The sequence below is a fragment of the Furipterus horrens genome, unplaced genomic scaffold, assembly GCF_987537825.1.
Source record: "Furipterus horrens unplaced genomic scaffold, mFurHor1.1.pri manual_scaffold_11, whole genome shotgun sequence".
Taxonomy (NCBI): Eukaryota; Metazoa; Chordata; class Mammalia; order Chiroptera; family Furipteridae; genus Furipterus; species Furipterus horrens.
The window spans coordinates 91,057,127-91,079,895 of NW_028327181.1; the positions used below are offsets into that span (position 1 = coordinate 91,057,127).

The 22,769-nt window shown below is 38.1% G+C and overlaps 1 protein-coding gene across 3 annotated transcripts in view; it reads left to right on the top strand.

Annotated features, from left to right (window-relative positions):
• The window catches only part of HELZ (helicase with zinc finger), a 129,279-nt gene that overhangs the window by 63,082 nt on the left and 43,428 nt on the right, over nt 1-22,769 (top strand). For 2 of the 3 annotated variants that reach the window (XM_090291094.1, XM_090291096.1), the window contains exons 16-23: nt 403-582; nt 1,134-1,238; nt 6,946-7,124; nt 10,138-10,256; nt 11,373-11,518; nt 12,740-12,887; nt 16,383-16,566; nt 18,387-18,615. In XM_090291094.1, the coding sequence (XP_090147220.1) occupies nt 403-582; nt 1,134-1,238; nt 6,946-7,124; nt 10,138-10,256; nt 11,373-11,518; nt 12,740-12,887; nt 16,383-16,566; nt 18,387-18,615 (1,290 nt within the window). The remainder of the gene's footprint in view (nt 1-402; nt 583-1,133; nt 1,239-6,945; nt 7,125-10,137; nt 10,257-11,372; nt 11,519-12,739; nt 12,888-16,382; nt 16,567-18,386; nt 18,616-22,769) is intronic. The other variant, XM_090291095.1, reaches the window with a different exon arrangement.

Here is a 22,769-nt window from a genome sequence, read left to right on the forward strand (position 1 = left end):
AGAATTTGGAAATCAGTTTTCCTTTTGCATTTTATTTGCTATGCAAAGAAATGAGTACTTCATTATTACCAGAAAAAAAGTTATCCAGTGCTTATACCTAAGCAGAGGGAAACTACATTTTAGAGACATTGTCATTACTCTATATAGACCTGGCAGAAACTAGACTAATCGTGCGTGATGTCTTTAGGTTACTTATCAAAGTCTTGTGCACATAGTAAAATACCTTACACTGACTCTATTGGGTAATTTTCTGAAAAGTAGTTTTAGAATAAGCTTCTGTTTTTATAGATGGTATTTCAGTATTTTTAATGGTTCAGTGAAATTCAAGATGCTTGTTTGTTGTGCTCTGTTTATTAATAAGATGCATTTGTTTAAAATAGCTTAAATTTTTACTTTCTTTAGACAATGGGATGAACAGTTGGATCCTCGACTAAATGCAAAACAGAAAGAGGCCGTTCTGGCCATCACAACCCCACTCTCAATACAGCTGCCTCCCGTTCTCATCATCGGGCCATACGGAACAGGCAAGACGTTCACGCTCGCTCAGGCCGTAAAGCACATGCTCCAGCAGCAGGAGACGAGGTGAGAGGGTGGCGTGCGCGCCGGGCTCAGGAGCGGGGCCCGGCCTTTGTCCCTGGCGTGAGTGCTTCCGAAGGGGGGGCTAGCTAGACAGTTCTCATCCAGCTTGTCAGAATTTGTAAAAATGAAGAGGAGAGAAAACGACCCATACCGAAACCCCAAAGTACTAAAATTTGAATTCCTTAAAAACATACTGTTTTTAAAAATTGACAACGTAGAGAATGATAGCTTTTAAACAGACAGTAAAACTCCTCCAGTCTGCTAAGGAATTATGATGTATGTTAGAGCCAAGGAGTTGGATTTTTTCAAAGTAATCTTATTTATATGCTAGATTTAGTATTACTTTTAGGGATCTTATTTCCTTCATAGCATAAAGGGTAATATAATTTACTAAAAGCGTTATTTAATAATATGATAGAGGTTACTGAGTAGGTTGAGGAAAATGTATAATGTTAAGATGGCCACTGCTTTTTTTTTTTTTTTTTTTTTTGGTATTATACTGCTTGAATAGTTTTGTGTTTTATCATTCTTTTTATTTGCACCATTTATTTCAGCAGGATTCTCATTTGCACCCATTCTAATAGTGCTGCTGATCTCTACATAAAGGATTATTTACATCCATATGTAGAAGCAGGCAATCCCCAGGCAAGACCTCTCAGGTATTTTTTAAGGCTTATTATGTATCTGTATCATATTCTATTATTCTTAAGAAAAGGTGTCTATAAAGTATTAGTAACTTTGAGAATACCAAAATCTTTTAACTCTGCATTGGCATTTGGAGGTTATGCCTTTTGAAGAAACCATTTAAATTAAGGAAAAATTGAAAAATCTTCAACCATTCACATCTTAAACATTAAGTAAAGAGAAAGACATCCTTTTTTAAGTTTGTATGTTAAAATGTTGTTACAGTCTGAGCTAATTTTGGTGTGTACCTCTACAAGCTACTATGATGAAATAATATAAATATGATTTACATAAAATTTAATTGAAATTCTAGCATATTTTGCATGGCAGAGTAGTCATGAAGTTCTTTATGGAAATAAGATTTGACTGTGATCATGCGGGTAATTTCATAAAAGCTGCACATTAGAGAGGCAAGAAATATTGAAGTGATTTCTGCAACTGTAAGAAATACTGAAGTGATTTCTATAATTGACTGGTATTTACAACTTTTTGCTATCATTTAGAATACAAAATGTCCAGGAAAACTTTAGGTTGATATAGAAAGGTTCTTTCAGTGTGTATGGATGTAAAATGCTCTTAAATACAGGATTGTGGGGGAATAAAATTCTTTTCCTCAGAAAATAATGAAGAATCATTAAATTGTTTATTGTACCATTTGCTCTCATTGTTATATGAATTAATGTTTAGTTTTGCCATTTTACAAACTAATATATCATGCCCTGTGTTGTTTGAATACAATTATTGTTTACAAATTAATTTCTAACCATACTTTTGAATCATAATTCGCTAACTTTTTATTTGTTGAGCCTAGTCATGGAAAAATGAGATTTTTGCTATTTAATTCTTCAATAATCATAACCAGAGCCATTTCAGTGATTTTGTAGTTGCATTAAAAAGAACAGAAGAGGCCCTGGCTGGGTGGCTGAGTTGGTTGGAGTGTCATCCCGTACACTAAGAGGTTGTGGGTTCAGTTCCCAGTCAGGGCACATACCTAGGTTGTGAGTTTTGGCCGCAGTCGGGGTATATATGGGAGGCAACCGATTGATATTTCTCCCCCCATTCCCCTAAAATCAATAAAACATATCCTCTGATGAAGATTAACCAAAAAAATAAGAACAAAAGAGAAAAAAGTAGCATGGCCTGTAGACACAGCTTATTATATTATACTTTGTTTTCACTCTGGAGAATTAAAGCAGAAATTATTATTTTCAATATAAACCAATTGTGTTTAATAAGAAAACATCACATGTATACAATCAGTATAAGTGAAACTGTGGTATTTGCTAATGGATAAACTTATCAATAACTAGTTGGATTCAGATTCTAATCTTTTTTAGCTCATAAATGAAAATTGGATAACTAGTAACATTTTCGCTGCGAGTATTCTTACTTTAATGGAGATGTTTGTTTGCTTTATTGCTAGTAGAGCGTGTGCGTGTGTGTTTATGTCTGTGTTAGGTAGGAACCATGGAAATCTCAGTTACGGTGTACGTGGCTTGGAAACAGTGGAGGAAAGGCTTCTCAAATCTTGGTCAGCCTAGCAGAGGTCGTTTGACACGTGGGGCGGGAGAGGTGTTGCTGATAAACATTAAAACCCATCATTTGACTAGCATTATGCCTAGCTTTCCCGTGTAAGGTTATGTTTTGGTGGTTATAATTCACCCTGTAGTGCATCTAAGTATGTAGACTAAGCCAGGTTCCAGTAGGGCATATGTATAGCTGTCATGGCCCAAATTCAGAAACGTGCCCTCTAGCAGGAAATGTCACCTCTACACAAATCTCTAGATGGAAAAAAATTTGAGTACATTTAAGTGCAAATTTTATGTTATTTCACTTGGTAAATGGAATAAAATAAGAAAAGGCTTGACTTACCCAAGTATTTTTTTTATGTGATGCTACATTTTCACAGTAATTTTTCTCTTCAAGAAAGGTGTTAACTTGTGACTATAGTTCCTATGAGGATTAAGACATTGAAATGTTAGGATTTAGTAGCACCATCTATTATTACATGAACTCAGTTTAATTTATAACTTTCCTAATGGACAACAAACTTGACAGGAATGGGAGACGGAATAGAGAAAATTAGAATGGCTTAGCACTCGGGGGAGATCATCTTTGTCTGAATTGTCCCAGGAGCACAAGAAGGCATTAAGTGTCTGCGTGTGACCTTGAAGGTGTGGCGTCCGTATGGAGTAGGACTGATGAGGAGTTTGCCTTTTTCACAGTAGAGTTTAGAGGAAGCCCTGGTAAATGTGAGGAAGTGTGGAGGTAGTCATAAACATTAAATAGTTAATGCAGTGGATATGTTTTAAGTATGCTTCTTGTGGTTAAAATGCATAAAATTCTTATTAGTTGCTAGGATTCAAGCTTAAAATATTTGGGGTGGAGGTTGTATAAGCCATTTTAGGTTACATTTAGTTTCAGTTTTTACTTGTTACTTCCTTAGAATTAGAAGATTTTCAAGTGGAATAGAAAGGAAAGCATAGTTTCATTCTGTGTATGATTCTGAAGATCAGTTTCCGGTTCTGGCAGAGTTATCATTTAGTGGATAGATATTAGGGAGAAAGTGTGCATTTACTGCTTTCGGACAAACAGACGGTATTGGTTGTTTTATATAGATCTTTAAAGAACCAGTTTTTCTTCTGGGACCAGGTCTTCCTGATTTTATAGTATCTTAAGTAATAATATTTTTGGGGGGTGGTTGTTACATATAAATTCAATACATGAATAAAATTTTAGTGCATTAAAATTTTATATTACTAGACAATCTCCTATATTAAGTATCATTGTACTTCATGTGGGATATGAGGATGGTTTGTTTCTAGGGATAAATAAGTTACGTGGTATTAATTCTCTGATTTTGGAAAACGTTCTTGAATGTGTTTTAAATAACCTTATAGACCATGTCTGCCTTAAATGTTGCACAAAATGAAGTACTGAGAAAATATTTATGCCTTTCTGAAGTCAGCACTAAAATATTATACTTTTAAGGAAATAGAGACCTAATGATCAGACTTTGTACTCGTACTAGCTTCAACATGAGGTAGCTTTCCAACGTGATTAACGGGAAGTTAGTAGTGAGGCTTAGAACTCTATTTTTTCTTGGAGGAAGAAACAGTGCTTGGAGTTAGATTTAGTGAATAATTTGAAAAATCACTTTTTCCATTTTACATGAAATGTTTATTTAAGAAAATATAGAAAAGAACAAAGAAGAAAATAAAAATTATCTCATAAGCTGGAGAGATATACTACTAGCATTTTAGAGTTTAATTTCTAGTAATATATATGTTTAAATAGGCATACTTTAATTACTATAAATTGAATCATAATTTATAAGTGATTTTTTTCAGGTAGTTGGTAAAATGAGGTTTTTCATTTAAAAGTAAATTCTGCTTTGCTGATCTGAGTAACATTTTAAAAATTAACACCAAAAACGTTTAAAATTTTTCATCTTTTAGAAGTGATATTGGTTATTTTCACCAAGTTTACTGTTCTTCCAATCATAGTAATGTTTTAAATATATATTTCTTTACTTTCCTAATTACAATTTATATTTAGGGACATTTATTAAATACTTTTTTTCTTTGCTTAAAAGAAGACAGTCAGTTTTAAGTGTTTCATGGACAGTTACAACACATTTTACAAGACGATGAGATTAGATTTTGTGCGTTTTACAGTTGCGTTACCTGTGAAATATCTTAGAGGAGACAAATATTAAATACAGAGTTAGATATGCATCCAGGAGCTCAGAGGTGAGGTCTTGGCCGGAGAGAGAAAAACGTGTCATTAGGCTGTTGAAGCCGAGGGCCTGGATGAGGTGGTCGGGGAGAGAACAGAGCTTGAGAGAGGCCACAGCTGAGCCTGAAGAAGCCCTAACCCAGAGCGGGAGGAGGAAAGCCCGGGCGGGGCTGGGTCATGGAAGCCGAGGAAAGGGAGTGTTTCAGGGAGGGGGCAGCCGCAGAACTGGGTGCTGCTAATACGTCAGGTAACTTGACAGGCCTGGAAAACGTCCACAGGATTTAATGACACGGAAGTTCACGTCCCTGGATTCGACCCCACACTCTCTTGAGTTCTCTCCCATTTTGACTGCTCCTTCCTCGCTCTCCTTCTCCCAGTCTCTAAATGTTGGCGTGGGCCACCAGTCCTCCTTCATCTGGTTTGTTTTCAGTCCATACTTACTCTCCAGGTGGCTCGTCTAAGTCTCAGGGTCGAGGTATTATTTCAGTTGTACATTTCTCGTCCCAGGCACTCTCCTGACCTCCAAACGTGCATAGACCCCTGCTTACCGGACATCTCCATTCGGGCGTCCACTGCTGAGTATGTCCGAAACGGAAATGTCAGGTCCCACCGCAGACCTGGTCCTGCCTTTCACCCCCTTTGTAAACACTGCTGGCGTTCATCTAGTTTCACAGGCACGGAGCCACCTTGCTCGTAAAGTCCACTCCTCGTTCATCAGTCAGTTCTGTCGGTGTTACTCTCAAACTGTATCGTGAATCTGACCACTTCCACGCCTCCACCGTTACTGCCCTCCCACGCCCCCAGCCTTGTCCAGCAGCCTCCCAGCTGGCTTCCCTGTTTCCGTGCCCTGCTCCTGCCTTTGTGCCAGTCAGCGGGGTGCTGCGACCAGCGGTACGAGCGTGTGCGAGCCAGTTATGTGCATGTCTTCCCAAGTTCACGTTCAGTGGCATCATTTTGGTAGCTTGAAATTGGCCGTGGTAGTAGGTTTCATACCACAGAGATCAGCAGACCACAGATGAGTCCCATCCCAACCCCAGGGCTGGTTGTTCAACACTCACCAGTACACCGCCGTCCAGGTCCTCCTTCCCGCAGCTGTGCTCGGTCCAGAGAAGCAGTGTGGTCCTTGAACAGCATAAGCCATGTTATATGACTGTCCTGTCAGAACTCTGCTGGCTTTCCATTAAAATTGAAGTAAATCTGATGCCTTTAGGACAGCTTGCAGGCCTGGGATTTGCCTTTGTGGTGGAGCATAGCAGACACCCAGACGATCTTTGTTACATGAGCAGGTTAGAGATGCGTGGGTGAAGTGAGTGGATAGATGGAAATGTTGTTTCTGTACCATCTTAGTGCTCTGTTGCATGAGGCCTACTGATATTTTTCTTTTGCAATTAATAGAGGAAATCGTATTTCTTAAGATTTTCTAATTATCCAAAATTTATATTTTTACATTTCTAGAACATTAGATAGAGATCTATTTAAATATAGGTATAAAAATATATTCTAAAGTGAAATGCCGATAACTTTAATTTAAGCATGTAAGTGTTGTAAAATAGCATAGATAATTAAAATAGAATAAATATGTTTTTCTAAGAATTTTCTAGGAAAAAGGTAACCCAAATGGGAATGCTTTGAACTTAAACTATATATATAGTTTATATATATATATATATATATAATGAAACTGTTTGCGTGTCATTTTATTGTAAGATTCATCTGAACACAAAAATCATTAGGTGTTTGTTTATGGTAGTGCGTATACTTTCTGTTGAATCTTTTTTGGTAGGGGAAGTCTTAGATTCTAATCCAGTAGAGTGTTAATGGTTATCAGATTTATTTGCTAATTTCCAGATATTGTAGTCTTAAATTATAATATCAATATTTTAATAATCAGGTACTGGAAAGATCTTAATAAATACAAATAGGAAATATTGTCTTCTTTTATAGGGTATATTTCAGAAACCGCTGGGTAAAGACTGTTCACCCAGTTGTGCATCAGTACTGTTTGATCTCAAGCGCACATTCCACCTTTCAGATGCCACAGAAAGAAGATATTCTTAAGCACCGAGTGGTGGTTGTTACATTGAATACTTCTCAGTACCTCTGTCAGTTGGACCTTGAACCTGGTATGCTGACTCAGATAGGGGGGTCTCTCTAAATACTTAGGGCGTCCACATTCAATCTAGACCGGGGTGGGGTGGGGGCATGGCCAGCCACAGCCTGTGGCCTGCTGTCTGATTTTGTGAATAAAATGTTATTGGGTGGAACACAGCCATGCCCATGTATTTACCTGTTTATTACTTCTGGATGCTTTTGTGCTATAACAGCTTAGTTGAATAGTTGCAAGAGATGGGATGGCCAACAAAACCTAAAATTTATATTGTTTGGTCCTCTAAAAGAAACAACAAAAATGGTCAACCTCTAGTTTAGACATTTTAGACATTTTAGTAACTGCTATTTTATTTATTCTCTAATTGACCCGATGGTATTTATTTACTGTTGATCATGTAAAAAATTCAAAATTGGAGAGTGTTGGTGTTTTCTACAGTTTTCTCAAGTTTCTGTTTTAAAATACTTTTGTGTTGTATAGTGTGGAGACAAAAATGATAGGTTTTTTTTACATACTATTGAAATTATTTTAAGACAGGAACTAGGTGAAATTAAACTAATCTTACGCAAAGTACAGATAGAAGGTGACAAATTCTGATAAGTTTGATGGCAGAACTTAACCATCAGAAGGTGGTATCGCTTTGTTAGCTGCTTTGGAAGAATATTCATTTATTACTGCCATCTTATAATTGTTGACGTTCAGCACTTTTTTGCTCTCTCCTTTTGGAATTGCTTTCAGAGCCAGTGACAAATTCTTTTGAATATCCTGGAAGGCAGAGCCCGCTCTGTTCACCTGGCATTCCTGGCACTTAGCCGGGGGTGTAGACACCTGGAGGCCCGTGATAAACCTCCCTGTATCTGAAATGAATGAATGGTGGCCAAACTTTCTTTTTGGAGGGTAGATTTAATTTGAGAAAAGCTTAGAAGTGTTTCTGAGACATGTCTTCCTGAGACATAAATAAGATAGGTAGGGAATTAAACTGAGCAATACCATTAGGGGTAAAAAGACAAAAAAGAGAGAGACGTGCCTCCCAGTAATGAGACTTATTTTCTTGTGCATGCAGCTCATAGCTGGCTGGTGAGGGCAGTTCCAAAAGCAGAGTTTCAAAAATGTTTTGAACAGTGACTGCATCATTGGAATGAGTTTTATTACCTCCCAACTGACTTCTTTGAATGGAACAACACTTATTTGAAATGTAAATTTTGGTATGTTTATTTAACCATCAGTCTCATTACTTTATGATTATACTCTGCATAATTTGCCGTAGAGATTAAATACCCAAACCTCCTGAACAGTACAGTTTTGTGAGAAGGAGTAAAGAAGGACTTTGAGGAACAAGGCTTTTGAAGAACACTTAGACTGTGCTTTGCTCTGGGTGCTTATACTTCGTTTCACTTCATTCTCATGTCAACTCTGGGGGGGTTATTTTACAGATAAGAAAACCAGGGCTTAGGCTAAAGCAGTTTATTAATTCAAGTTACCTTTACTAACTTAAGCAATAGGTATACACAATAATTTCATGATTTTTCCAGTTCCTGATTCAAGCCTAGCTCTATTTAATAAAAATATTATCTAATGAAAACGGTAGATTTTTTTCACTAGTCTCAATTTTTTCCCCCATTTTAATTTTATGTTTATGTAATCATCTTTCTTAATTAGTCTTGTGGAACAAAAAGCACAAATTCTCTTAACAGGGATAAAAATGAATGTGTCCCATATCTTGCTTGGGCCACTGTGGGTAATTAGACAACAATCATTAATACTTGTACTTCAACCATAGCTATAGCTATTTGTTGAAATGGAAATCTTGCTATTGAGTAAGATTTAGAAAGTTTCCCACCTAAAAAGAAGTTGCATTAGAAAGTTGTATGAACAAATTGCTTGGAACGCGTTGATATTTATAGAAATAGGGTTGGAAATAGAGATTAGGTTCTTGGGCCAACTCACAGTAGGCTGATTCATTCAGAGTTTAATAACTCATCATTTTATTGAGAAACTACTTTGTGTTCCTTGCTATGTTGGAAAAGAGGGCCCCCTTCCTATGTTTGTGAGTTGGCAGTAGGGGATAGCTTTTTCTCTCCACATTGAGGTAGCAAGGAGATTTTTGCCTCCTTCCCCTCTTTAAGGGGCAAAGGGACTTTTATTCTTTTCTGTACAATGCTGTACACAGATTTCTGTATGCTGGTAAGAAAGGCAGTAGCAGCCAGGATGTAGGATGCCTCCTACTGTAGGAGTTTGCATGTGGGGGACTTTTAAAAATGTGCATTTTTGATATTTATTAGTTTTTTTTTCAGACTGGTGATTTTTTTCAGGGTAGGGTCTTAGACTAAAAAAATTATATATATTTTCTATATATACACAGTGGGGCAAAAATAGGTTTACAGTTCTCATGCAAAATAATACAATAATTAATAAATAATAACAAGGTTAAACTGGTTTGCATATTCACAATTGTAAACCTACTTTTGCTCCTGTATATACACAAACACACAAAATAAACATAAATGATTAAATCAGTGAATATGCTAATAATAACCTTTATTTCAAAGTTAGATTATAACTTTCTCCTTTATATTAGATTTTGGGTATTACTTTCTTTATTTTAATGTCTAATGCGCAGATTTAGGTTAAAGTTACAAACTACCATTGCTTTATTTTTGGTGTTTCACCAAATACATGGTGGTGGAAGGCCTTTGGTACTTAAGTGTTTTAGTTGGCAGCCCTTCTTTTTGGTGAAAAGCCACTATCTGGTATTTTAAAAATATTTTTAAATATAGTGATTCAGCTGTTAGTCTTGAGGGCTTTAAACCAGATGCCATTTATGTATCTCTTATTGAATAAAATAGTTACTCCTTTTAACCTCTAATTTTTAGATAGTAATTTAATTTGATGATTGCCATTAAACATACTTGCAACTCTTAAATTAGCACACTAAACTCTTTCCTTAGCAGAAATGAAAAACAAAAACACTACTCCGACCTTTATTGCTGCTTTAATATGCTTTACTGTGTTTACACTGTGATTTGTAGGGTTTTTTACGCACATTCTGTTAGATGAAGCTGCCCAGGCCATGGAGTGTGAAACCATTATGCCTCTAGCATTAGCAACTAAAAACACTCGGATAGTCCTGGCCGGTGACCACATGCAGGTAGGTGCCCTCTGCAGCATCCTGTTGGAGGGAACTTGGAATTATATTTTGATGCTTAATAGTCTGTTTTCAGAAACATCCTTTGAAATTGTGCCATGTATTAAAGTTTAAGTACTTTAAATATTTCTCAACTAATAGTGGGAAAGACTGGTATTTCTGAAGGAAAATTGCTATCCCGTTACTTTTTTTCCTTCTAAACAAGTCGTCCATGTCTGACAGCATTTTCATGTTTTAATTTGAAGTTCAGTTCTCTATAGTATAAATATTTGATTATTTTCTTTATAAAGCAAATTTAAATTTCAGTTACTGTTTTTACAATTCCACAAGTCATGTTCTAACATTTGTTTTCCTTAAAGGTTAATTTTTTGCTATCATAAGAAATGAAGTGCTTAATTAAAAATAATGGTCAAAGTCTCAAAACATGTCTGATTTATGTATTTGCATACCTATGCATGAAAGAGAAATATAACTTTTTAATTAAAATTGTTTTATGAGCATCTTCTGCCATAGTTAACGTTGAGCCTGTGTAGTATTGTAGCTGTCACGGCATCTAGGGAAGACTTGAATGTACAGAGGAATAAATTGTGTTTCCGTTTCTTTGCCAAAAGTAGTCTAATTTTGTTCTTTAACTGTCAGAGGTGTAATCAAGAATGGCTCCTTGTACTTCATTATGAGAAAGAGAAGATTATTTTGCTAATCATTAAAAAAAATTATTCATGAGCAAAATATCCTACCAGCTTACCGCTTTAAGTAATTGATCAATTTTAGTGAAATAACTGATTTACTGGCTCTCCCAATGATGGCAATGGGTTGCTCTCTTGAAATTACCGAATAGTAGGAATTTATTATGTTGGAGGAGCCCTTTATTAACCTGTGTGTAGAAATTCGAGGTCACTGTTGATAGAGTGAAATGAAAAGGTAGAAATTTTAACGTGGTTCTTTATGGCAGTAAAATTGCTCATAGAAAACATTTTTGACTCTGCTTATTCTGGCATTCAGCATGTTGTGGTTTCTAGTACATCAGACATTTCAGCATAGTGGACTTTTTAATGAGTAGGTTAAAGAATACTATTTGTATATTTAATGAAGTTTTCTCTGTATGTTTGTCTGTTACAGCTCAGTCCTTTTGTTTACAGTGAGTTTGCCAGGGAAAGAAACCTTCATGTGTCATTACTGGATCGGCTCTATGAGCATTACCCTGCCGAGTTTCCTTGTAGGATCCTCCTCTGTGAGAACTACCGCTCCCATGAAGCGATCATCAAGTAGGTGTGAACGGCCCTCTGTCTCCCACTTCCTGTGCTCAGAGGGGAAGGGGCACCAAACAGCATTGTTACTAGGGACACATTAGTCCCAGCAGAGTTAGACGGAGATGCAAATTAGGTTTACTTTTGTGTTTGCAAAAGAAAACTTCAAAAGTCAGAGCTGTGATTTTTCATAGAGTAGGACAATTCTGGAAACTAAAACTTTAGGCTCCACTAGCTATGGTATATTTTTCTGTGCTGAATATATAATATATTGTGAAATTACGTGATGTAATAAATACATTGACAAACTAAATAGTGGTTTGCTTATTGTGTCTGTCTGTTATACAAGGGATCTGTTAGAAAAGAAAAGGAAGGGAGGAAGGAAAACCATGAAACTTAGTAATCAAGTGTTTAAAGGATTCTATTAAATACAGTGTGCATCCATAAAAGGAAGAAGTATCATAAGTGACAACTCAGTGAACAGTTCTAAACTGAGCACACCCATGTAACGGGCATCCAGGTCATTGAACAGGACATTACCAGCACTCTGGAAGGCCCCCATTTCCACCAAAACTTAGTGTTTTAAATTTTAGTATCATTTAATAATGTTGATTGTGTCAGTCATGTGAAAACCATTTTTAAGTTTCTCTGAGAGCAATAGGATAGATATAAAAATTTAGATTTAACTGTGGCTTTATTAATATCCCAACACGTGATGCCTTTTGTTGCTGCCAGTCATTTGCTACAGTCAGTGATGAATCAAGTACTAGATAGTATTTTCATCGGCAAGGGATATTCATTTTATTGTTGAAGATTAGAATGTCCTTCATTTGTGTGTGTTGTTTCAGTATCTATGTATCCTCGTTTGCATGTGTATGATGTACATATAGCATAAAATGTATTAACCAAGAAAACATACTAGCTAGCACCTTTCCTCGTAGGGCAAGATTCTCATCTGGTATGAACCGTTGACATATCTTTTTCTTTCTGTGTTCTGGCTTTGTACCTACCTAAATCAGTCCGTTTAGCAGTGGTGTATCGGGAGCCTGCTCTGATGTTATTGCTGTAATTTTGGAGAAAATCTTGGCCTCGTTGGTATTAGATGCTTGGATTAAAATTAATCATGGACATAAAGCAACATTATTAGAATTGACTGATTTTTTTTTTCTTATGGGTGAATTTAATTTTGATGAGAGATTACTCTTTATTTATTTATTTGCTTTGGTCTTTTTTCTGCAGCTACACCTCTGAGCTCTTCTATGAGGGCAAACTGATGGCCAGTGGAAAGCAACCAGCACACAAAGATTTCTACCCGCTAACTTTCTTTACAGCACGAGGGGAAGATGTACAAGAAAAAAACAGCACAGCTTTTTATAATAATGCAGAGGTACCCTTTGTAATTGCTAATATTATGCAATCACATAGTCTGGTCTTGTTCAGCATTATTTAAAATTTTGGGTTGACACCTTACTGTATGTTTGAACTGAACCCACGGGCTGCCCTGACTGAAACAGAACCCACGGGCTGCTCAGGTATGAGGGGCTCGATTGCCTGCCGCCAGAAGCGTAACTCTCAATATCAGAGTTTGGCGAAAAGAAAAGGAATTGTTTATTTAAAGGCTATACAGATTTAGGTTAATAATGGATTTCTGCCGTTAAGTCTTATTTCTTTAAAACACTCACAAACACATAGTTCTGCCCCCCCCTGCCAAACCAGGCTAGTTTTAGAATAGAAAAGTCAGAGGTCCCGTTTCCCCACTTCCCGGACACAGTTCAGTTTTACCGGCAGCTCCCAATCATTCGTTCCTGACTGGGGAGGTTGTGCCTGTCTCACGGTGCCCTCCAGCTCTTAATTCAGAACCACGTGGTTCTCCCCTTCTACCTCCTTGCAAACCTCGTGGCATCCCCAGCCTCCTTGCAAACCGTGTGTCCTTCCCATCCTTAATGGCTGCCACCTTAGTTTTAAATGCCTGACAGCGGCCTGTGACTCAGGCCCTGTAAGCTTTTTGTCGCCTCTCTGTGGTCAAAGCCCCACCCATCTCCTTGGGGACTCCGCTCTGTAGCATGTTGACTTCATTTACATGTAGATAGTATATAAAACTTATTCTTTCTTGTGTAATTGATTTGTTAACACGAATCTCCTGTGGGAAACAAAAACTGATTTACATTTTGTCTTATGATAAAATAGAAAACATATGACTTCATTGAAAAGAAAAGCTAGTATTATTTTATGTATATTATTGTTAGCCATCTAAATTAGCCTATGATTACATTTTATGGTGCATGCTCAAATGAGGTATCGTTTTAAATGAGTTAAGACTTGAATTCAGAATCCTGTGCTCCAGAGAGATCACCAGACCGAGATAATGATGTTGCTGACCCACCATGTGCTACAACTTGTGTGGTACTTACAGTTTGACTTTTTTGTCTTTGAGAGAATGTGAGTAGTGTGGGGGTCAGATCAGGCAGCAGACAAACCCTGGTGAAGTCGTCCGAGGCCCTTTGCATAAGTTCTGGCCATCCCAGCGAGTGGAGGTTTGGGCTTCAGGACAGCCGTGGGTGGGGGTGTGCATGGCTGCTCATTGGGGGAATGGTTCTCGATCTGCCTTATCTGCCTGCCTGACTTCCTTGAGTCCTGTGCTTCACTCATTTTATTTTCAAAGAGATGGCTTTTATTCTGTAATTCAATTTTCCTTGAAAAAATTGACCAGAGGCCATTAGTTAGAAGTTAGTACAAGAGAATCGATAGTACCTGCTTGTTAAAATCCTAGCCAGAAGCAAAGAAACTTGACATTTTAGTTAGCCTGTGCCATTTAATTTTAGTAAGAAAGGTAAACTTTTCTTTAAATGTTTGAATACTGACAAATAACTCTAGGGTCTCCTTTGTTACTTTACACTCAGACTGGAAACCACTGGCCTGGAAACTAGGAAACCAGCCGTGGGAGGGATGAGTGCTGCCAGGGAGAGGCAGGCTTGAAACCCAGAAGGCTTGGGGGTCCTGCTGCGACCCGCAGGGTCAGAGCTGGGGCTGCTGTGATCCTGAGGGGGTTGGTGTTGCCGGAGGCTCAGCTTCTCAGCCTGGGCTACTTGTTCCTTCATGGTGACATGCCATGTTTCCCAGGAGACCTACAAGCTACAGGACACATAAGGAGCATCATTCTGAATTGTCAATTTTATTAAAATTTTTTTGGGGGGAGAAATATTTTTCATATTTAAAACACAAAGGTGAGAGTTGTGTGACTTTTAAATATTAAACACGTAACTTTAGAGAAATTTAAGCCACCTTAAACTTCACTACCAGAACGTGGTGGTTCAGTCACTCTTCAGCCCCATGAATTACGCCAGTGAAAACCTGTGAGACGTACTGCCCCCAGGGCTCTTTCTTCAGGGGCCAAAACGGACCCTTGTTCACTGGCGCTGGCGGAGCGGTATAGGTCTTGTTTGGGCTGGGGGCAGATGCTGTTTGGTTTATAGGCTAGACCTTCCAAGTATTGAATATCCGTGTAGACATGTTTGGACAGGAAAATGTTTTTAGACGCCCTGGACTTCTCTTGATAATAGACCATTTCTAAGGGAAACTCAGATCTATTTTGTGTTCTAGAGCAGTGACTTTCAACTTTTTTCATCTTGTGGCACCTATAAACTACTCAAATTTTGCAGGACAGCAAAAAAAAAAAGTGTTTTTGATTCACACTGGACAGGTATTGCTGTGTTGGCTGTTGTCATTTTTTTATTTGACAGTCTAAGGGAAAAGAGGTCGTTGCTCCTGACTAAATAGTCAGGTACTGCATGTTTTAAACATTCTTGCAGCACACTAGTGTGTCACGACGCACCGGTTGAAAATCACTGTTCTAGAGCAATGAGATTTTTTTTCTGTTATGAAAGTTCTGATAAAATTTAGGAGGACATTATAAGATTTGAGAATGGTTTAGATTTCATTATTATGAAAATAATATAGTCTCACACAGACTTACAGTCATAAGGACCTTAGCACAGAGAATGAAATTAAAAGTAAAATTAAAGAACCTGGAGCTGTTTGCAGTGTATAATTGACCTTTGTTTAGGGACATGCTTTTTGTTTTATATCATGTGTTTGTCTATCACCTGAATTTGTGTCTTTCACATGCTTAACATGGTGGAATGAAAGTAAGAAAGAGCATCCTTTTATTCTTTCTTGATTCCGACTGAATTCATAGCTCACAATATTATTAACTACTTTTTGAGTTGTTTTCTTAGTGGTTTCTCTAGGGCTTACAGTATTCATCTTATCAGAATCAACCTCAGATTTAAACTAACTTAATTCCTTTTTTATAAAAAGGATTTTATTTATTTACTTTTAGAGAGAGGGGAAGGGAGGGAGAAAGAGAGAGAGAGAAAAACATCAATTGGTTGCATTTCGCGTGCCCTCCACTGGGGACCTGGCCAACAAGCCAGGCCCGGGCCCTGACTGGGAATCGAACTGACCACCTTTTGCTTTGTGGTACGATGCCCAGCCCACTGAGCCACACCGGTCAGGGCTAAACTAACTAAATTCTCATGAGATATGGACACTTTACTTCCACATTTATCTGTTCCTTCTTTTCCTTTTTTTGTGCCACACAGGAACTTGTACCTATCCCCATTTAAGAATGGAGGAGACTGGGTAAAGGGTGGGGCCTATTGTCAATTACATTGCCTCTGATTTTCATGTTATCACTGGATGCATTATTGTAAAGTTTACTGTTTGAAATGTAAATAAAATGTTTTTATTCTTACAAAGACTTATTTAGAGGTAATTTTAAAATTGGCTAAAATGGAATCCTTTGTACATCTACTTCAGTGATCATATTCTTTTCTCTAAACACTTGTCTAACTTGCATATGTACGTGTGTGTTTGTTTAAAGGTATTTGAAGTGGTGGAACGCGTGGAGGAGTTAAGAAGGAAGTGGCCGGTAGCGTGGGGGAAGTTGGATGACGGCAGTATCGGGGTGGTCACTCCGTATGCGGATCAGGTGTTCAGGATACGGGCTGAACTTCGGAAAAAGAGGTTATCTGACGTTAATGTAGAAAGGGTGCTAAATGTCCAAGGTGAGTGGTAATTGAAATGAACGGAGTTATTCAGATGCTTAAGTTGTAAAGTGTGTGTACATTGGATTTTTAATCCTCAGGATCTCTTTTCTGGACAAGTAATTATGTCCTCGTTTCATATCAAGTTCTTTAACGCCAAATTTGGCAGTTAAAGGTCGAGCTCATATACATGTTCATTAAATTTTTACGTCCAAGTAAAAGACATATGAACAAATGAACTTTTTCAACAACTGTAATTGTATAAATGCCACACATATTTATAGCATACAATACCTGCTGTTGTTATACTCTACCTGAGGACTAATTTGTTCATAAAGATTTTTACACATTTGTATCTATCAAGCAAGTTCCGTTTAAATGCATTTTTAAAGGCACAGCTTGTTTTTCATCTATAGACTTTCCTAAGTGAATGTAGTTACCAGCAACTATTTGCTGTAAAATTCGTGCTTTTAACTATATGAAAAAACACTATGGTGTAAATGCTAAAAACGCTCGGTACCATCTTAGGTTTCATGGTAATATGCAATAGTAAGAGTAATACAGTTTCTAAATCATGGGGCGGGGGGGGGGGGCGGAATAGCTGCTCTATACCATGTGTTGTCCAGATCACCCAGAATTTGGGTGTATTTTAGAAGGAACATTACTAGTAAACTAAGAAGCACCCAAAGGAGATCTAGTTACTGGTCTAGAAACTGCCACATGGGTGTCAGGAATGGTTGAAAGAACTAGGACTATTGGGCCTAGAGAAGAGAAGACTAGAGATTGACATGAAAACTATAATCAGATATTTGGAGATCTGTCACAGAATGAGAGAATAAAGTGTATTATTAAGAGAAAGAGCATTAAATACATGTTGTACAAACTAGACTCAGTGAGGCTTCCTTATGGACCCAGCTGTGTCTGCCGTGATCAGCGGGAGGCTAGGCAACCCTGCTTCAAGGAAAGTTCCTTGTTCTGAGTGGGACCTTGGAATAGATAATCACTAAGTTTGGGTTCAGCAATAATACTAAAGTTTTAAAAAATAAAATTATAATTTCACCATTTATATGTGCGCATTCCACCTCCCTTCTCCCAGCCCCTGGCAGCCACCATCGTACTTTCTATGAATTGACTGCCCTGGGTACCTCATTTAAGTGCACTGTGTGTCCTTTTGTGCCAGGCTTATTTCCTTAGCATAATGTCTTCAGGGTTCATCCAGGTGGTAGCATGGATCTGAATTTCTTTATTTTTTAAGACTAAGTAATTTTTATTATAGGTAGATGCCACGTTTTGCTTATCAGTTCATCTGTTGATGGACTCTGTTCACCTTTTGGCTCTTGTGAATAACGCTGCTATGAATGTGGGTGCACACATACCTGTTTGAGTGCTTGCTTTCAGTTCTTTTGGGTAGATTTCCAGAAGTGGAGCTGTTGGATCGTATGTTAATTCTATATTTATTTATTCTTAGGGAGAGGGTAAGGAAGGGAGAAAGAGAGGGAGAGAAAATCAATGTGTGGGAGAAAGAAATATCCATCAGTTGCCTCCTGCATGCTCCCAGCTCGGGACCTGGCCTGCAGCCCAGGCATGTGCCCTGACTGGGAATCGAACCAGCACCTTTTGGTTTGCAGGCTGGTGCTCAATCCTCGGAGCCACACCAGTCAGGGCTATTTTTCATAGTATTTTATATACCATTTTACATTCTCACCTGCAGTGTGTGAGTTCCAGTTTATCCACATCCTTACCAATACTTGTCATTTAGCAATAATGTTAAAAATAAAAGAAATGTATTTTATTAGTGGTTCAGAATAACAATCCTAAGTCTTCTTTATTTTTTTTAATAGGAAAACAATTTAGAGTTTTGTTTCTTAGCACAGTACGTACAAGGCATACTTGTAAACATAAACAGACACCAATTAAAAAGAAAGAGCAACTGCTGGAAGATTCCACAGAGGACTTAGATTACGGTTTTTTATCCAACTACAAACTTCTCAACACTGCCATCACCAGAGCACAGTCCCTGGTTGCTGTGGTGGGTGATCCCATCGCCCTGTGCTCTATTGGAAGATGCAGGTAATTATGTATTAGTGATTGAGACATCGAAGGGGGAAATGGAGAGTAATTTGCATAGCTATGCGTGCATATATTTATATGATCTCTTGGCTAATTAAAATCAAGTTCAGTTTTACCTGATATACAGAGGGAACACAAAAATATATTGCTTTGAGTCTATTATATATGCAGTTGTGTATGCATTCATTCAGTCATTCTTCAACAGATTATTTCCCAAGTGCTTCCTATCTTCTCAGCACTCTTCTAGCCACTGAGGATATATCAGTCAACAAAATAGACAAAATCTTTGCCTTTGTGGGGCTTACATTTTATTGGGGAGGAGAAGACTTGACAGTACAAGGGGGGGGGACCCTAAAAAGCTGGAATTATCTTCTGGAGGGCGGGTCCTTTGTAGTACAGGCTTCCCCTGCTTGGTGAGGGTCTAGGAACCCAGCTGTATTGGTGCACCAGCTGTCGTTGGGAGAGGCTGTGCTTTGCTTCAGTGATTTTTTTTGGAAGGCTCTTTTAGTGTGTTTGCCCATTTCATGATGGGTGATTTATGGGCACACCTGTCCACACTGTGCTGAGTGTTCAGCAGTTTTTGATAAAAAATGGCATGACCCCCATGCCCCACCCTCCCTATTCACTTGAACTCGTCTTGAGGGGACTTTTTTTTGTTTGCTTTTTTTCCCTGGATGAAAAAAGTCTTCCAAAGGAAATATTTTGCTCATGTGGAGGAGGTAAAACAAAAAATGGCAGAAGCACTAAAAAGTGTCAAAATTGACAAGCTCAAAAACTGTTTTGAGAAGTGGAAAAAATGTCTTGATAGGTGTATTGGAATGGAGAATACTTGGAAGGTCACTGAACTTTAAACATGTAAGAATAAGTACACAATTTTTAATTAATAAATTCCAATTATTTTGGGTTCCCCCTCATAAACAAAATAAGATGCAATGTCCTATTTACCTGGTAAGTTCACGGGGAAAAATTAGAACATTAGGGGGAATTAGGAGTGATGAGTGGGGAGGGCTGGCTTGTGATTGTCATAGTGTGGGCAGGCTGACAGTGGAGGTGAGGGAGTGAGCTCTGCAGACACCTGGGGTAGAAGTGCACCGGGAAGAGGGAACAGCTAATGCAAGGGTCCCCAAGGGCTGTTGTGTCTGTGTGTCTCTTTAATGGAAATGACATTTTATATTGATGCTGCATTTTTCCCATTCATTATTGTTTTAGATTGTTTTGGATGAATTTCCTTCTCCACTCATTTTCTCCCAAGGCTTCTCAATGTCAGTAATTCTTGTCTGGTTAATCCAGAGGCTCCGAAAATCAGCGGTGTTACAAGCTGTTGTTTCTTGTCTTTGGATAACATTGTTAGTATTCCTTAGATTATAGTCGTAGAGACCATTTCTACTAAAAGACTGTTAAAAGAGCAGTGTAAACTAAAAATGTCTGTATGCGCTTTTGATTTGTACAAGTTAATAGGAATTTTACCTGCATGAAGCCAGCCGTATAATACTTGGCCTTTGCAGTATTTAAAAACTATGTTAATGGTAACAAAAAAACCAGTGCAATAGAAATTTGTAATGTTCTTTTATGAAAAAGAAAGAAATACGCTAGGGATTACTTAAAATTTTATAAGTATTGTACTACCTGTCAAAATGAGTTCAGAATAGTAGAAAGAGATGCTGACAGCTCCAAATATGCCTTTTTGATGTTAGAATTAAAATAGTGCTGTTAGGAGGCGGCCCTCACTAAACCAGCTTTCCGTTGCAATGTAGATATGGCAGCATTTTATTGTCTTTTTTTTTCCCCCTGAAACAGGAGAAAAGTATTCTGTGGAAAGGGAAACAGTTAGGGACCTTTAAGAATAAGCTGCATGTAATAGAGTTTAAGACACCAAAAGAAGTTAATGTCCCTTATAGGGGAAGGCCCTTAACAAAGGAATCAAGTTTTAATTTATGGTTACATTATGAAAAATAATGTTTTTAAAAACACTTGAATGGTTTTAACTATGTATAGCTAAATCTGTTGTAAAATTTATTTAATTTCTTACTTAAAAATAGATTTTCATTCATTTTTAACCACTAATGACAAAAAATTGGAGAAGAGAATATATTAATTTCAAGTTACAAATGAATAAAACTAAGCATGTTTATTTGGCCTTCTGAGAATTTTAGTTACTTTATTGTTTATTTTTGTTTTTTAAACTATATTTTGTTGATTATGCTATTACAGTTGTCCCAATTTTTCCCACTTTGCCCCTCTCCACCTGATACCCTCCTTCCCTCCAGCAGTCTCCCCGCCTTATTTCATTTCCATGAGTTGTGCATATAAGTTCTTTGGCTTCTCCGTTTCCCGCACTATTCATCCCCCTGTCTCTTTTGTACCTGCATTGTGCTACTTAATCCCTCCACCATTTCCCCCATTCTCCCCCTTCCCCTTCACAGGTGAAAACCCTCCAAATGATCTCTATATCTATGATTCTGTTCCTTTTCTGGTTGTTTGCTTAGTTTGTTTTTTTAGATTCAGTTGTTGATAGTTGTGAATTTGTTGCTATTTTAATATTCATAGTTTTGATCTTCTTTTTCTTAAATAAGGCCCTTTAATATTTCAGGTAATAATGGTTTGGTGATGATGAACTCCTTTAGCTTTACCTTGTCTGGGAAGCACTTTATCTGTCCTTTCATTCTAAATGATGGCTTTGCTGATAGAGTAATCTTGGTTGTAGGCCCGTGCTTTTCATCATTTTGAATACTTCTTGCCAGTCCCTTCTTGCCTGCAAGGTTTCTTTTGAGAAATCAACTGCTGGTCTTATGGGAACTCCTTTGCAGGTAACTCACTGCTTTTCTGTTACAGATTCTCTCTTTACCTTTAACCTTTGGCATTTTAATTATGATGTGTCTTGGTGTGGTGCTCTTTGGGTCCAACTTGTTTGGGACTCTCTGTGCTTCCTGGACTTGTATGTCTGTTTCCTTTGCCAAATTTGGGAAGCTTTTCTTCATTATTTTTTCAAATAAATTTTCAGTTTCTTCCTTTTCCTCTTCTCCTTCTGGCACCCCTGTGATTCGGATGTTGGCATGTTTGGAGATGTCCCAGAGGTCCTTATACTATCCTCGTTTTTTGAAAAATTGTTTTTGTTTCTTGCTGTCCTGGTTGAATGCTTATTTCTTCCTTTTGTTCCAAATTGTTGATTTGAATCCTGGCTTCCTCCCCTCCACTAATGGTTCCCTGTAGATTTTTCTTTATCTCACTTAGTGTAACCTTCATTTCTCCCCTTATGTTATTGTTGTACTCAGTGAGTTCTTTGAGCATCCTGATCACCAGTGTTTTGAACTCTGCAACTGATAAGTTGGTTATCTCTGTTTTATTTAGTTATTTTTCTGGGGTTTTGTTCTGTTCTTTTATTTGAGCCATATTTCTTTGTCTCCTCAACTTGCAACATCTCTGTGTTTGTTCCTGTGTATTAGGTAGAGCTGCTTTGACTCTGTGTTTTACTAGCATGGCCTATTGTAGAAAAGGCACCTGTAAATTGAGTGGGATGGAATTAGGTAATCGCCAGGGCAGGGCAACCCACTTTACTGCTTTGTGCCTTTGTGTTAGGGGAGGGTTCAGAGAGGGGACAGTGCCACTGCCTGGCTTCTGGAGATTTTCCTGGCATTCAGCCCATTTCCAGCCACTTCACCCACTTCCTGTATGCAACTGGCGCCCTTCCAGCTGTTGCCCTGGTGGTGCACCCCAGAGTGGGTGAGTTTGCACATGTTCTAAATTTGAACTGTCCCTTTAAGCCAAGTCTCCTGAAAATCTGGCAGTTTCTTCCACCACCCCAACCCCTGTGGTTTTTACAGCCAGAAGTTTTGGGAATTTATCTTCCTGGCATGGAACCCTGGGCTGTGTGGTCTGGCCTGTGGCTGGGATTGCTTGCTCCCAAGGTGTCCCTCCCGATTTTTATCTACTACACGAATGTGGGATCGTTCATTCTGCCGCTGCCGGCGCCTCTCCACGCCTCTCTACCTGTCTCTGAGACTGCCCCTCCTACTCGTCTGGATGAATGTGGCTTAAGTCCTTGGTTGTCAGACTTCCATACAGCTCCATTTTCTGATGGCTCTGGGTGTTATTAGTTTTGAGATCCAGTTGTAGTTCTTTCTTTGGTTGCGTGAGGAAGCAAAGTGTGTCTGCCT